The sequence below is a fragment of the Capra hircus genome, chromosome 10 (genome assembly GCF_001704415.2).
Source record: "Capra hircus breed San Clemente chromosome 10, ASM170441v1, whole genome shotgun sequence".
NCBI classification, from domain to species: domain Eukaryota; kingdom Metazoa; phylum Chordata; class Mammalia; order Artiodactyla; family Bovidae; genus Capra; species Capra hircus.
This window is the reverse complement of record NC_030817.1, coordinates 21333755-21350475: the sequence shown is the minus strand read 5'-3', so window position 1 is coordinate 21350475 and position 16721 is coordinate 21333755. Positions and strand designations below refer to the sequence as shown.

Here is a 16721-nt window from a genome sequence, read left to right as displayed (position 1 = left end):
TGGGCATGACTGGCATGACTACTTATATAAAGGTTCCTGGGGGTCAGAAGCACATTTCAACCAAATGGAATGTCCACTGGCTCACATTAACATCTGTCTCCAACATTCTTAGGACTGTAACTTCAATAAGGGGCAAAAAAGGATGTTTTCAGGAATATCTACATTTCGTACTAATGAATATTAGCCTCACAATGAGAAACTTGGACGGCTTCCCTCAAAATGTCATGATTTCTATATGAAAGAGCCCTAGTATTTTTAAGGAACCAGGCACATTTCTTCTGAAATACAAATACTTGTTCAAAAACACACAAAAAGAAAGTTCTTCCTTTCTTTCTTTCTGAGGCATTCCGTGTGCCCCTCAGTATCTTGACTCATTTACAATCCCTTCTCATGTTGAACAGTTAGAACTTTTTTCCACTTCAGCTGGTGAGCCCATTTTAAGACCATTTCACCATGAAGACATGTTTTCTGGATTAAAGTGAAACAGAGATTGAATCTTTTTATTCCCCTTTGATTAGAAAATTGCTCTTGGCAGTCTGTTTCTTTCAGAGCTCGTTTAAACATCTTTCCATCCGAGTCCACATTCTTACATGCAATTAATTCTTTTATTTGGCTCTTTAATTGCTTTTATTCCGCACAGTGAATCTCCCAGGGGAGTCTTCTAGTCCTTGAGTAATCTCAAGGACAAAACGGGTCAGAGGACAAGAAGGTCTTCTTTTCTCTCTATCTTGGGGGTTGGTGAAGCATGGTGAGGGGTGAGACTTGAGCTCTTAAAGTTGCAAGGAAAATAATTTACTGGAAAGATTGTAAACCAGGCAGAGGGTCTGTTTTATATAAGAATTTTTAAAGCTGTTTTGAATGAAGACTGGTAAGAGAGTGTGCAGTGGATTCCTGGGCTGGCTGTTTTACTCAGTGCTTCTGGCTCCAAAGGCGGAAGGCAATCCCAAAATGTTGGGGAGCTGTCCGTGGTGCTGTCCTCCTGCTAGTGTTGGTGACCACTCTTGGAAACAGTTACTTCTCATGGATTAACATCCTCCTGTACATTTCTAAGCATATACCCTCTTGCAGCCTGACTTTATTTGGTCCATATGAGCCTCTTATTAGGTAATTCTGAAAATAAGTCTGGCTATGAAGTCAGTGATCCTAGAAGCTAGACTGCAAGCCACTCTGAATAAAAGCCTTTGTAAAAACGAATATATGTGGATTCTTTAAAAAACATGGGCATTCTTTTCCTCTACTTGTGGTCTTTGGGACCATATTACAGTGCATATCCGAGTAGAGACAGTATTATTCCACTCCTCCCTCCCCATTTCCCCCATGTCATACTCTACATGTGCCGCAAGAACTTTATCCCAACACAATGAGCTCTCCAGTGACTTATAAATGTACCTGTCTAACCCCTTGTCTAGCTATCAATCTAGCACTGTATCCATCTGGCAGGATATTGATCTAGCTACTGACCTGTCCAACCCTGTGGTGACAGTTTTCCCATCTAGCTCTCTGCAGAAATCACTTTGACAAATAACCAATCCTCTATCTTTGGATCTCCCACAGCCCCACAGAGGTTCTCTCTCTCTCTCTCTCCATATATATATCTGTTAATGATTGATTCACATGCTTTTAAATCAATTCTGATTTAGTATCTTGGTTTGGTAGTAATTCCTGCCTTACTTCTGTAATCATCATTTCTTTACATTCAAATTAAGTTACTTTCTTGAGAAGGTGAGAAGTCTCAAACCTTAAAGATCATAATTATTCCGATCACTTGTTAATGTAACCTCTCAATTTTGAGTGTAGAAAATAAATGACAGGTGACCTTGATATTCGGACTGACTAAACAAACACTTAGATCTAGAAAAAGGAGGAGGAAGGGGGAAAAGAGAGAATGAACCTATTAATAGGATGGAAGATTAAACAAATATTGGAAGAGAGAAGAGCTTGCCAGGCCAGACTGGAATAGATTGCCATGAATGTTCTACAGACATTCTCAGAAAGAAATGGGGCAGTGTAGTCAGGTCCCTGAGCTTGGAGGTATAGCTCAGATTGAACACATTTTCTCTCCATTTTTCACGAGGCATTGTGAATCACGTTTTCGTGGCCACCTGGAAAAATCCAAACAAGGAGTTGAGATTTCCAGTGAATTTAAAGTCTAGCCAAGGGCTCCTAAATTGAAGGTTTGCAGATTGAAAGATCTAGGAAATGACACCTTTTTTTTTCTTCCTGTTTTAGCTTCTACTGCTATCTGTGCCAATGTGTTAAAAGTATAATGAAGCCTAAATTAAATCACAATCTCTGTTTTGAGCATATGTATGTGTGGCTGGTAGTGGGTAGAGGCAAGAGTTGGGACAAAAAAGCCCGAATGCCTTCTCAGGCGAGAAGATGAGCTAAGTGGAGAAGAAGCACCCAGTGCTTTGACATTAAAACCTGGGAGAAGAGTGGAATATATGGGGTTGGAGGTAGTCATTATCTTATTGATATAAGAGGAAGCAAGAAACTAAGGAAGCTGAAGTGGTTCTTTCCAGAAAGGGAAAATGTAGGGGTTTATCCACTTTTTTTTTTTTTCCGGTTTATGACTCCAAGGAGATCAATGTCCTTAGTATGTAGCCTGCCCCTTTCTCAAGCTCAGTGTACAGCCTATGGTGACTATCAGTGAATTCTGAAAGATGTTTTGCATCTTAAATGACCTTACAATTTTTATACATTCAAAGGACTGATGAAATGTAAAATGTTATTTTAGCATATATTGGGACACCTTGTATAACTCGCTTTGTCTGCACCAAGAGTTACGGTATTGCCCATATGCCAGCAATGCCTTCCTAACTACTCACAAAGTTGGATATTGTCTGTGATTTGATAACACGGATACAAGCATATTTGGTACATTCCCTATGACAGGCTCTAGATTCTCTGTGAGAATATCCCCAATATAAATTCTGCCAAATTTCTATATCCAATCAAATAATTGCCCCCTCACCCCATAATATTCTAATTCTTCTTGTCATTCATGGCACATGTGATTTCAAAGATCAATGACAAATGAACCAAAGTTCTAGAAAGTTAGGTCTCTGCTGTGATGAGATGGAAGATCTTCAGGATCAATAAAATTCCAGATTCCTTAAAAACTACTTTTCATGTTCTCACAGAAGCTCCTGATTATTTCTCCCCAGACCCCATCCAGATTGAAGTATTTTCTTTCTCATCCCATCATGATCCTATTAGGAGAGTCAGCTCTGACTCTCATCCTCTCTTGCCCCACAACATGAGATGATGGAGGAATTAAGACTCAGGAGAAGTGTATGACCTCCCCCCCATTTTTTCAGTAAGTTTCAGTTCTTTTCCTGGTCTCAGAGAGGACCAACTATGCCTTTACCCACATCCACTGAAATGGTGCTCAAGGAATTGTCTACCTCCTCACAATCATTTGCAGTAGGGAAATAAACCTCCTGGTCCTTAAGAGAACTTAAGCCCACAGCTCCTAGTAAATAAAGCAAAGGATATTGGTCTTAAAGTAAATAATGGCACTGGCAAGAAGCAGAAAAAGGGATGGGGGGAAGACACCTCTTACCTGGCGATAACAGGAGCGCTGTTTGCAAATGGGTACCAGACAAAGGGAAGAAAGAAAAGGAAAGAGCATTAAGGTCCCATCTGGAAAGTGTCCCCAGGTTTTGCGGCTGCAGTAGCACAAGAAAAGCAGTGAGCTTAGTAGGTGAGAGCACTGTGGCCTCATGCAAAAGGCAGCAACTGGAGCATGCGCAGCAGCCGCAGCAAGAGGTGTGAACTACTGGAGAGGGCACTGGGCACCAGGGCCTTGCAGCTGCAAGTTTTCCCCACAACTTCTCTGCAACCCTGAGGGCTATGGATAGAGGAATGAGGATGGGGGGAACTAAGTAGGTGGAGCAGAGACAGAGTTGGCCATTCGTGATCTTCTAAAGGATCAGGTTATCACATCCATTCTGTAAAGGAGTGAGAATCCACTTATCTTCAAACTGTATAGGTTACAACCCTACCAGAGGTTATCCTAAAAGGATAACCTCGTGAAAAGATAAATCCTGCAAAATGTTTTCCTTGAACAGTGTATCATTTTATATAGAGAGGAGGCCATGGCCTCCTCCCATTTTGCATCGACTCTATCTACTGTGCAAAGTCACTGTGAAGCCAACTGCAAAGTCATTGCAATGGGTAGATGTTCAGTAGAGGTTTGCCATTTGCCACTTATTTCGGCAATTGTATTTTTCACAGATCCTGTGGGGTTGCATCACTGAATGGTGTTTTCTTTCAGAAAGGACAGGCTAAGTCAGAGTCTAGATACTCTGGACCAGACAGACCGTCATACCGAAAGCTACTGAAAGATGGGAGATGATAAATGCAAGGTCCTCAAATGGTCTGGTAAGCTGAGTTAAAGATATACCCAGCACAGGTCTTTCCTAGCCCCTGAGTTTTCACTTATGCTAACCTCTCCTAGATTTCAAGATAAAAGAAATTCTTGTAACATACCACATTTTCACTTTGATGGTGTCTTAGTACAGCACCTCCCTCCCTGGCTCTTGTCAAATAAAAGCCTGGGAATATCCTGCTACATACTCCTGGTGCAGCTGGCGACTGATGGGGATTGATGAGGAATGAGTGAGGCAGGGGGCAGGGCAAGGTGTCTGTAAATTGTTTCTTCTAAAAATCTCTAAGAACACAACTCAGTCTGTAATTCCGTATTCACAGCCACTGAAAACACATATGGATACAGAATCTTTATGGTACATAATCAGGGAGAATAGCAGTTGACTTTCCCTGGTTCTCCCATATGGAATTCTAAGGGGCAATGGATCAGTGGATCTCTGTACTACACTGAGATGAGAGATGGACAGATAGCAAGACAGCCTGCTCATTCTACTCCTTCTATGGATCTTCACAGAAGAGCCTCTCCTGGCCCCCAAGTTCTGGTGGAGAGTAGAAAAAAAAAGAAAAGAAGAGTAGAGACCCAAACAAATCAGTGTACCCAGGTAGGCCAGACAAAGGGCAGCTCTTCCAGAAAAGTCCCTGCTGCTCTGGTTTTCACTGAGACATCCCTCCCAACATCAGGATCGTCTCTAGCACAATGAGAGGACTTTCAGTCAGCTGGGCACTGTTTCTTGGTTGTGTCTATATGAACCTGAGGCTTTCCACTGAACAGTTATGGATGGATCAGTGAGATCCAGGTAGACACACTGAGTGACAGGATCCCTCCAGGGTATTTTTCCTGCTGTGGCTGATGAGAGAAGCTGGAGCTGAACTTTTCCCTGTGTTGATCCCCCAGGGTCAGGTGATTGCTCAGATACCCCAGGGACAAGCAGGAAACAGCACAACTCTGAGTATTTGGAAGTATCTGAGCAACTTGTTAGAGGGAGGCCAAAGTGAGTGAAGTGAAGTCGCTCAGTCATGTCCGACTCTTTCGACCCTGTGGACTGTAGCCTACCAGGCTTCTCTGTCCATGGAATTTTCCAGGCAAGAATACTGGAGTGGGTTACCATTTCCTTCTCCAGGGGATCTTCCCGACCCAGGGATCGAACCTGGGTCTCCCGCATTGGAGGCATATGCTTTAACCTCTGAGCCAAAGAAGGCACAAACAGGCTTCCAATGTCCAGGCCCAGGCCTGACAGCCTTGATCGTACTGCTCAGAGTTGCTCTCAGTTGTCCACTGCTAAACTCCAATGCCTCCTCTACTCCTGGGCAACTGTGTGTCCTGTTCATCCCCTCTTATTCCCTCCCTTAGTTTGTCCGGAGGATTTAATCTCCCCTCTGAAATCTGTTTTGTTTGCCAAGAATAGAATCTCTTATTTCAAACACAGCATTTTACTTTTTTGTAATGCAACTGTCACTTTGACCATGCACCCACTATGCTACGCTCTTCTGAATGCCTAAGCCTCTCCCATGCAGCAGTGATAATGAAAAGCAATGTCCACTGTGATGTTTCTCACTAGGGGAACAGCAGGACATTCTGGACATCAGGATGGGGTTTCATTTGGTTCTGAGTCTACACAATTGAGTTTTATGACCTCTTGCCTTGTGGTCTAATGCCAAAATACGGGACAATCTGAAGAAACTGAAAATAAACCCTATAGATAATAGAAACTGACAGAAAATGGACACCTTTCCTATTGGCAACTTCCATCTTGGTCACTGGGAAAAGATCTAGGGGCATATCACACTGGTAGCTCGATGAAATCCTTGTCTTCTCTCCTACTGCCTCCCCCAGGACTGGACTTCATCAGGGCGCTGCTGACATCTCCTTGGACAGAGACTCTATTGCAGTGAAAAGGGGTCCTCAGATGAAGAGTAGCCATAGGCATTCATGTTTGGTCAAGTCTCTTGAAGATCACAAGATTTATCTTAGGTCACTCTCTGTCCTGCTGTTGAATGGTCTTTATTGGGGAGGCAGAAAAGAAAAGTCTCTTCATTGGTAGAATAAAGTCATGGATGGACTTGCAACCAACTCTTCTTGTCTGGAGAAGACTGCCTTCTTTCTAGCCATCCTGTGTGATCCTTTGTCCAGCTTTCATTTGCACATAAGTAGCTAGGGACTATGGAAATTGATGAGGCTAGTTGATAACGCCCTTAGGTGTCAGCTGCGTCCAACCAATCATGACGATTGGTCATGCAGTAATGCAGTAAATGCAGAAGGGAGATAGGAATGAGGTAGGGCAGATATTGAGACAATTTCTGAGACTAGTCCAGGTGGCAGGAACACAGTCTGGGAAGCAACGGAAGTTACTCTTTTCTTCCAGCACTCTTCGGGAATCAGGCTCACGGCAACATCTTATTAGGTGGCCAAGAAGAGAATGAATAATAGAAAGCAGAGAGGGCTTCTGCTTCTCCAACACCAGGTGTGACCAAACCAGTGTGGGCACAGAAACAGTCAGATCTGCAGAGAGGGTCAGAGGACAAGGGGAACTGAGCGATCATTCATGTCTCAGAAGAAGACCTGGGCAAAAGCCTTTGGGAATGTAGTGGCTGAATATCTTGGATCTGTCCTTGAATAAAAGGCTTCATGCTGTTGTTTGTCATGTGAAGTAGAGGCAGAAGCATCATCTTTTTTTTGACAAACAAGTAGATCTCGCTGTTCTATCCTCCATGAGGCTCCCAGCAGCACATGTGTCCTGAAGGGGAGTCTAAATGACCCCCTCTTGGCATTTCCCAAGAGCATTCTTACCCACATATACTCCTCCAACACTTGCAAAGGTGTAGCTTCCAATCGTTTTATTCAAGGGAAGAAATCTTTCCTGACATCTACCTTGGTTGTGACATAATCAGTCCCTTAGGCAGATATCCCAAGCTGCAGGTCCTGAGCAAAGGAGGAGAGGAGGCCACGTCTCTGGTGTGGGTCGAGGGTTATCTCAAGACCTGGGTAATGCTCTCATTTGCAGACGCCAAGCCAAGGCTGCCTTCTGTGAACTGTCCAACATCTATTTCTCAAGGATCAACACCAACCACGCCATTGAGAGTCCCTCCTATTGGAAAACCCAAAAGGCCATACTCGGGGCCGGCCCAATGTCAGTCTTCTTCCAGGGCCTTCTGGCTGAGGTGATTTCCATATCTGGAGTTAATCACTTCACTTTTGCAGACTCAATTTTCTGCTTTCAGGACTGCATTACCCTAAAGCAGTCAGAATAAAGTACCCCGCCTTGGGCTAGACAAGAGGTAGAACGAGATGGGGTGGGATGTCAAGGGAAGGATGAACAGCTCAGGGTTCCAGATTGCATGACTACCTTGGAAGCCAGCTTTCCCTCAGAGAGCTCCCAGAAGTGTGACCTCTGACAACTGGTATACCTTTCCACGTTTAGCTCTACCCAACTGTGAAATAGCCAGATAAAACACTTACCTCCACGAAGGGCAAAGCGGCCCATGGGCCACTCTGCAAGTGAAAAACCTGCCAAGCACTCCACGGAGGTTGGGAGATGCAGCAGAAGGCTGTCAAAGCGTCATTGCAACACGGGATCCAGCCCCCTCCCCAGCCCCTCCCCCATTCAATCCAGGCTGGAGAGAGAGGAGGGTAGAAGGAGGAGGAGGCAGGGAAGGGACACAGGCAGGCATCGCATGCATCCCTTTCATCTTCTCCTCCCCATCCACCAAGGAGTTGGCACATTTACAGGTGACTTTGTGTGGGGTGGGAAATGGGGCAGGGGTGGGCAGTGGAAGAGGAAGTGCAGGGGACATTGGGAATCAGATAATTGGAACACAAGGCAGATGTGACTCAGCAGGGTCATGAGGAGTCGAGGCTGCACTGCGCCCAGGAGGTGAAACAGGAGGACTTGGAAATAAGCTAAGGCTAAGAAGGCAGAGATGATACCGAAACAGGGTGAGAGCGAGAATACAGGAGGGAAAAGAATAAAAAAAAAGTCCATTGGTCAAAAGGAGGAAGGAAGAAAAAGAAAAAAGGGGGGGAGGGGAGAAAAAAATATAGTTGCTTTTTGTTCTTGTTGCTTTACAGCTTGTTTCAATTTTTTTCTTTTTGTTTTATTTTGTTTGTTCATTTTTTGGTTTTTTGTTGTTTTTTTTTAAAGAATCTCACACCTGATATTCCACGTTCCATCCATTTCGGTTCACCAAGGACAATGAAGAAATTCTCTTGCCTTTCGTATTCCTCCTCATCTACTATTTTAACCCTTACGGTTTTCCTGTAGGGACAACAAGAGAGAAAGTGTCGACTGGGTCGGTAGGTCGTCGGTCACCCGGAGCACAGCCTTTAAAATCATTCCCCATCACTCTTGGCACATGCAGCCCAGTCCCGCCATGGTGGCTTTTGACAGGACTCAGTGGATTATATTGTTCTTATGTCAAAAAAGGTCTTAGCTTTTCTTATCTCCTTGGTCAGAGTTGTCCCTATGAGTGAGAGGGAAAGGGAGTCAGAAGGCAAGGATAAGTGGGCAAAGGAAGGGATCCATGAGGATGGGAGGGAAGTGGGAAGGAAGAAGGGGGTTGATGGTGGGGAGGAGTCATTTTCGATCCTGCTGACGGTTAGTACAAAGTGAGTTGGGCAGCACATTCCATTGGGTGTCACATGGTAACTGGCATTTCTTTGGGGAGTAGGTGAACTGCCGGCCTATGGGGGTGGCCCAGGGCTCTTCTACAACAGAGAATGTCAACAGTATCTAGCTAGGGGCTTGTTTCCCTTCCTTGTGTCTATACCCACTTCGTATGTGAGCCTCATAGAGAAAATCTTAAAAGGAAAGTATTTTTGAGGCAGGGAAATCAGAGAGAAAGAGAAAGGAAAGAAGGAAGGCAGAATTCTATCATCTTCTTCATTCTTTACCTTGTAGGGGCTTTAGTGGTGGGAAGTAAAATAAATACGTATTGACCACAATATGATGTGGGACTCCTTTAAGAGTTACAGCTGATGCATTCCTGAAAAGTGTGATGAAAATGCCACAAATCATCAATTCTAAATCATCTTTGGACCTCTATCACATGGGGGTGATGTGTCTCAAAGCTGGCTTCCTTAAATGCAGATTATTAGGCATCAAGGGGACATGGTGATGGAGGTTTCTGCTCATTTCTGGGTATCTCAACAAAGCATGTGCTTACTCACTCAGTCATGTCCGATTCTTTGCAACCCTATAGGCAGTAGCCTGCCAGGCTCCTCTGTCCATAGGGATTCTCCAGGCAAGAATACTGGAGTGGGTTGCCATGCCCTCCTCCAGGGGATCTTCCCAACCTAGGGATCGAACCCAGGTCTTCCGCATTGCAGGCAGATTCCTTACCATCTGAGCCACCAGGGAAGCCAAAGAATACTGGATTGGGTAGCCTATCTCTTCTCTAGGGGAATCTTCCTGACCCAGGGATTGAACCGGGGTCTCCCACATTACAGGCAGATTCTTTACCATCTGAGCTACAAGGGAAGCCCCAACAAAGCATAGTATCTATTAAAACCAAATCATACAGGAAAGCAAAGTTTCCAAGAAAATCCCTTCCTTTCACAGACTGGCCTGAGGCTGGTTCAGGCCCACTGTTATTGGAGAAGTTGCCATGTGGGCCTGGATCTCTGTGTGTGGCTTCTCCTGGTCCTTCATGGAACCACAGTGGTGTCAAGAAGTCCTAACAGTGAGCCCTAATTGTTATTTTCTGCTTTTTATCTTGTATTTTGTTTGTTTTGCCTGGGACCTAAATGCTCTCTAAAGGGTAAAATGTGCTAACAAACAATAGTGTAAAAAGTTTCATTAGAACCTCTGATGTTCCTGTTCCATTCTGAAGACAGGCTCGGCTTCATCATCTGTACAGTGTTAGGCTGATCTAAGGTGCTTTGTTGGGCACAGGACTTGCTGTGCATTTGTGGTGGGTGTGTGTGTGTGTGCTTGCGTGTGACCTTTTGAGCACTTTCTGGACATCTTTCCACACCTTGCTTAGTGCACCAAAGACAAATATCACCGATTGTCAAGAGACATTTTCTGGGACTCTCTCTCACCCTAGATGTGGTACCCTAGGGCTGTGTACAGGATGTAAGCCCAGCCTGTTTTTCCACTGCAGCGACTCTGCTGGGGGATGGGAAGGGGGTGCTTGCTCTGTGACCCTGGGCACGGTCTGGAGGGACCCGATTGATGGCTCTGCCCTCCTGCACAGTATGATCCATCTGAAAAAAAGATTTTCTGTCTTGTCTCTTGGAGGCTGGGGTGTATGGGGCCATTTAAGTCAAAGCAGAAGCTCCGCCCACTCTGAGAAGTCCTGTGACTTCTTGGGGGAGCCTCCCCTCAGGTCAGAATCCTCCCTCCCATCTTCTAACTGCCTTCACACCTAGATGCCCTTCACAGGGAAAGCAGAGTATGATAGGCAGGTCTTTGATCTAGACCTAGAACTCAAACCTGTACTTTGAGCTCAATCAAGGTCAGAGAGAGAAAAATACCCTTGCTCGCAGGGGTATGGCAGTTAAGCAGCTCTCACCGTAGGAGCATGCCTTGAGGAATGGATGAACCACAAATAGAACCCAAATCCAAATATATTGATCGTTCGTACCCAGGGACTATCAGCTTAGCCCTGAGAAGAGCTGCCCCGTGGACCTCGGCTAAGAGCAGAGCTGGTGTTCCAGGGCTGCCCTTCTGCCTGGAGCGGCGCTATCTTTTCCTTCCTTGCATCCTAAATCACTCGGGAGAAGCAGAGAGCTTCGTGTATGATACTCTCGGGGCTGTGGCTGGTGCTTGCTCTCTCTCAATTTTTTTCCCATATCCATTTCCTCATCCCACAAAAGTTACCACTGGCTCTTGAGCATCCCTCTTATGATACCATGTGACAGGCTGGCAGGTGTTAGGACAGCGCTGGGTGCAAAGAGAGGAGAGGGAGAGAGGGAAAGAGAGGACGAGAAAGGAAACAGGGACAGTGAACCGGAGAGGCAGAAGACGGGGAAAGAGAAGACGACAAATGGGTAGGAGAAAGGGGGAAACAAGGGGAGAGGAGGGTGTTAACGTTAGTGTGCAGGACAGGGTACTACACCTTTCTGAAAACTCATATCCACCATGCGGGGGACCATCATCTCAAGGAAGTAATTCTTGTTTTTCTCATACGCCTCACCATCAATTACCTTGATGTGAACTGTTTTGCTGTGGATGGAAAAATAAGGATCATAAGCAAGGAGTAGACTGGGGGCTAGCCAGCCAGAGAAGAAACGGGAGGAGAAAGAAACAGGGAAAAGATCCAGAAAGGTCAAAAATCTGCCCCAACACCATAGGAGCACAGAGGAGAGTGGTCGCCCCAGACCGCCTTCCAGCCCCACTGGACTCCTCCCAGGCTTTGAGTGGCTTCATGGCATTCTTAGACTGGAAGACGCTCAGGCTTTGCAGTTAAAGGATCTAGGTTCTAATCCTGTGTACTCTATGTGACCTTGGACGAATAATTTCACTGCTACACAAACAGGCCGAATAACACTAACATCAACTCAGGGCAAACGTGAGAGCTGTGAAATATACATATAAAGGCTCAGACGTTTAGGTTCTTCTAAAGCATTTCCTTCCTTATTCTGTCTTGCTTTTAGAGCAAGAGAGAACTAAAAAAAAAATTTTTTTTTCTTTTGAAATCAGCTGATACTGACTTGAAAGGTTTATTTTATAGAAAGGGCAGAAAGGGCAGTGTGTGGGGGGATGTTGCTGGCCCGTGGGAGTTTTGCCTGGAACCAGTCCCTTTCTCTGTGTTTGTGACTATCACAGGGAAGCCTGGAGGGCCGTTTGGCTCAAGTCACACCTTCTGGTAATTCACAGCAGTTGTCAAACACTACTGATCAGATCTGCAAATGAGCTTCTGTTGTCAGAGGAACACACTGACTGGATCACAGGAATTCTGACTCTCTGAATTACAATTAATTCATAAATCCTACAGCAATCTTGTGATGAGCGCAATTAAGTTGCTTTTGTGCTAAAAGTAGTTGTTCTGTTAAACATAGAAAAACAAAAACCAATTTCAGGAGCCCTGTCTTGCATATTTTTTTACTTTAAAAAATACATATTACCAGGAGCTTCAAAAACAGAGGAGGTCCTGAGCCTCTCCCAGGCTGTGCTTGACTTGGGGGACGTTTCCAGATGAGACCCCAGATACTAAGGGGGAGAGACATTGTGGGATAAGGGTGGGCATGGAGCTGAGTCTCCCCTCAGCGGTGGGAGAGAAGGGGCCACATAGGAGCCCTGCTCAGCTGCCCCAGGGCATTGCCCTTTCCCACTCGGGTGCCCCGAGGCCTGCTTTGTGGGGGAGAAGGAGGCCTTCAGCTTCACCCTTCATTATTTAGCATAAAGTAGGAGTATGGCTACATTGTGACTTGGAACAACCTCTCTTCTCTCCTGTGCTTTCCCAAGTCACTGTTAGAACTCTGGATGTCTACAGAGCTTCCAGCGGCCACACTGTCGATCTTGTAGAACCAGATGTCAGTCCATTGCTCATGGAGTGAATGCCCCTGCCACCCCACTGCTTCAAAAACAGGCTCCAAACCCTCATCACTTGTCACACCCACCCCGGTCACAGATTAACCTGGCTGGTCACCAGAGAGTGCAGGACTCACCCACTGGGGTCACTGAAAGGCCACAATACTTTGGCCTTCTCTCCTCCAGGGCAGTGGGTTTGTATCAGAGATGGTGACCTGGGGTCAAACCCCGCCCCACCTCTCAGTTAGCTGGGTGACCTCAGGCGACTTGCTAGAGCTGGCCAAGTCTCCTTTGTAAAGTGGAATAGTAACACCTCTCCATAGCATTCCTAACTGAGATAACGCATCCGAAGCACTTGGCAGGGTGTGCATTCCCTAGTAAATGCTTAACAAATAGCCACTCTCATTACTAGGAGTAATATAACCCCAGTTTGGTGCATCGAGAGTAATATGTAAAGAAATCTCATCTCCAGTTATTGAATCAGAGGATAAAAGGGAAGTCAAGAAATAGAAATGGTGACCCAAGAGGCAGCACCGGCTGGAAATAGAAGTCAGGTCAAGAAGGAATTGGACAGAACAGGATCATAACTGCCAGATGGGTTCTTAGAGGGGCTTGGAATGTTCAAGTCGCATGGAGAGCGACTCTCATATTCTCCCCCAATCTGGCTTTGTGTCCCTGCCAGGGACAAGTTGTGGGCTGGACAGACCACATGTCAGGAACACAGCCTGCCTTGTGCTTGTTTGATTTTCAGTGAATGGATAAACAGAATGAGAGAAGCCATTGACAACTTAGTTGAAGACAGAGAAATGAGGCCAGACAACAAGTAGTGGCAAAAGAAATTTGGCTGAGCAAGGAGGAACCTCTAGCTGGAAGGTGTCACAGGGGAGGAGACAGGATGTAAGTAAGACTCCCTCCCTGAGATTGCTTGTGGGGAAGGTACCACATCTGCTTGGGCTTAAGACATTATCTGGCCTGGAGAAAATTGAGAAAGTTCTCAGTTCTGCTTAAGCCACAAATGAGGCCAGACGAACATTTACATTTATTAATGGTCACCAGCTGGGTCTTGAGTTCTCTTTCTAAACTTGTTTTTCTCCATTTCAGTCAATGGAACCATCATCTATTTAAATCCAGAATCACCTGATTCCTTCCCTTCACCTCATCCCTTCCCATTGACAGCCCCTGCCTGATGCCCGCCTCTGACCCTAAAACATTTAATTTATCACCATTTTCCCTCTGCTATCAAGACCTAGATCAAAACAACATTACCTGTCCCCTGGACTTTACAATAGCTTCCTAAGAGGTTTTCCTGCTCCTGACTTTGCCATCCTCCTTTAATTCCTTCCCTGCATGACAACAGGGTTATCTATTAAAAATAAAATCCAGGCCTTATCATGCCTCCTTAATTGGAATAAATACAAAATTTATACTATAGCCTATAGGACATGATAGACAGTGACCCAGGGTGGAGGGGTGGGCATGGTGGGGAGGAAAGAGACCCAAGGAGGTAACATGGCCTCTCAAGGAAGGAATGTTTATGTGGCATCAAAAGGACAAGGTTCCTCTGTCCATGGAAGGATCCAGGCAAGAATACTGGAGTGGGCTGCCAGTCCCTTCTCCAGGGGACCTTCCCTTCCACTCAGTGGCAGATACTAAATGGTCATGGGGTCAGATTATCCTGAGCAGCTGTTTCTAAAAGCCAGTCATGCTTTCAGAGCCAGTAAGTCTGCGCCTGCCTCTCCTCCGAGCCTTCTGCAGAGGGAGGTGCCAATGGAGGCAGCATTCCCAGCTAAGACTGATTATGCTGCTTGAAAAGATGCCCCCACGGCCTCGCCCACCGGCAACCGGGAAAGGATTAGGAAACATATTTCTGGGCTGCCTCGCTGGCCTTCTCAGAACATTCTTTTATATGAGGAAACCCAATTCCAAATCAGGACCTTGTGAATCTCACTTTACACAAGGAAGGAATCTAACATACATTTCATCTCATTCAGTGCCATAAGAACTTTCTCACTTCATCCTTACTTTAGCCGTGTACCATAGGTGATATTCCTTCCACTCTAAAGATGAAAAACAGATGCCCAAAGAGGTTAAGTAACTTGCCCAGAGTCACCCAGGTTGAGGTTTTAGCATATGTTCCTTATTACTCCTGGAGCTTATTTCGTACAAGCAGGTGGGTAAACTCTGGGTGCCATTCCCAAGCTATGGCCACAGCAAAGAAGCACAGAATTCTCCCATTTAAATTCAGGCAGCATAGGCAGGTAATAAAGGGATCTGACTCTGCTTTGCAATGTGAATAGGTGGCTTCTTAACCCTTCGGCCCTCCCTTGCTGGAAATAATCTCTAAAGAATCCCTGACTTGGTGACCTCTTCCCTCCTGATTCCCACTAAATGACTCTTCACCACATCAAGAAGCGTTCCTTTTCATCATCTCTAAATTTATCCTGGCCGCTCCAGGCCAGCTAACACTCACAAAGCTTCCTTGACCCAGGGCTGTAGGACAGAGCTGTTAGCCTTTCTGTGGGAGCTTTCGGAAGACTCACGTCTGTGCTGGGTTCTTCTTTCAGTCCTTTTTATCTCTCAAGTTGGTGCCAGCAGCCCCCATCTCCCTCTGCTAGGTTTCTGGCTCTGAACCATGGCAGAAAAGCCCCTCCCACCTTCAACACAGCCTGACAGCCCAACACTGACATTCCCCCACCACTACCGAGGTCTGGGGGAAAAGCTTCTCATCTCATGAGAAGGCTTAAGATGCTCTCATTGGTTTTCTCTTGAAAATCGGTGTGTCATAAGGTCCCCCAAAATAGCGCTTCTCAAACTTCGGTGTGCATGTTTCCCCTGGGAATCTTGTTAAAATGCAGATCTGAGTAGGCAGGCCTGGGGTGGGGCCTGAGATTCTGCATTTCTAACAAGTAACCCGGGTATTTGGATGCTACTTGTCCAGCCCCCAAGACTTTTCAGGGAAGTCTCTCTGACTCTACTAAAAACTCAGGGAAAAGGACGTAGCTGCTCAAAAACTAATGCCAGTCAGGGAGGTGGAGCTGAAATCGAAGTCTAGCATTTCAGCAAAGGCTGGTCCATTCTGACACTACTTTTTTTTTTTTTTAATTTCTTAAATTTGCTTTTCAGCCATACCATGTGTCATGCGGGATAGCTCCTGACCAGGGATCGAACCTGCCCCCTGCAATGGAAGTGCAGATTCTTAACCACTGCACTGTCAGGAAAGTCCCTTGACACTACATTTTGAGAGGCAAATTAGAGTGCACCCTGAACAGGGTGACTTAGTTGATGAAGACATCATGTTTCGAATTAATTGACTAATATTTAATAGTCTTACTTCTGCCAGGTACTGTCCTCTTTTGGCGCTTCATTAGAATTATATATTAGATAGAATGATCAGAATTCTAGAATTCTATATTAGATTATAGAATTAGTATATTAGATAATTCAATCTTCACAACAAACCCATGAGGTAGGTACATGCCAGGCAAGGTACACAGATCATCTCATTTAGTTAGTCTTCACCATAACCCATGTAGGTATGTACTATTTTTATTGCCATTTTATAGATGAGGAACTAGAGGCCCAGGCAAGTTAAGAGACTTGCCGAAGGTCTCAGTTAAATGAGTGGCAGAGTTGGGATTTGAACTCAAACAGTGTGGCTCTAAAGACTGACCTTCCAATCAAGATTGGATATGTGGATCCAGAGGAGAGGTGTCTGCTTGGGGAGGAGATGGCACCCACTCCAAATGGTCCTGGGGCCATCACAAGTGGTGTGTCCAAAGGACCGAGGCCATTGACCAGAAGGCAGACTTCAACTCTACCATATACCATTACATCAATGAGATCAACCGATTTAAAAGG

The 16721-nt window shown here is 45.4% G+C and overlaps 1 protein-coding gene across 3 annotated transcripts in view; it reads right to left on the bottom strand.

The window, feature by feature from the left end:
• Positions 1-16721, bottom strand: part of SLC8A3 (solute carrier family 8 member A3) — a 161869-nt gene that overhangs the window by 8792 nt on the left and 136356 nt on the right. The window contains exons 3-4 of one of the 3 annotated variants that reach the window (XM_018054020.1): positions 11449-11555; positions 3566-3583 (exon numbers count right to left, since the gene is read on the bottom strand). In XM_018054020.1, the coding sequence (XP_017909509.1) occupies positions 3566-3583; positions 11449-11555 (125 nt within the window). Of the gene's footprint in view, positions 1-3565; positions 3584-8541; positions 8646-11448; positions 11556-16721 lie in introns of all 3 variants that reach the window. The other 2 variants (XM_018054021.1, XM_018054022.1) reach the window with 2 other exon arrangements.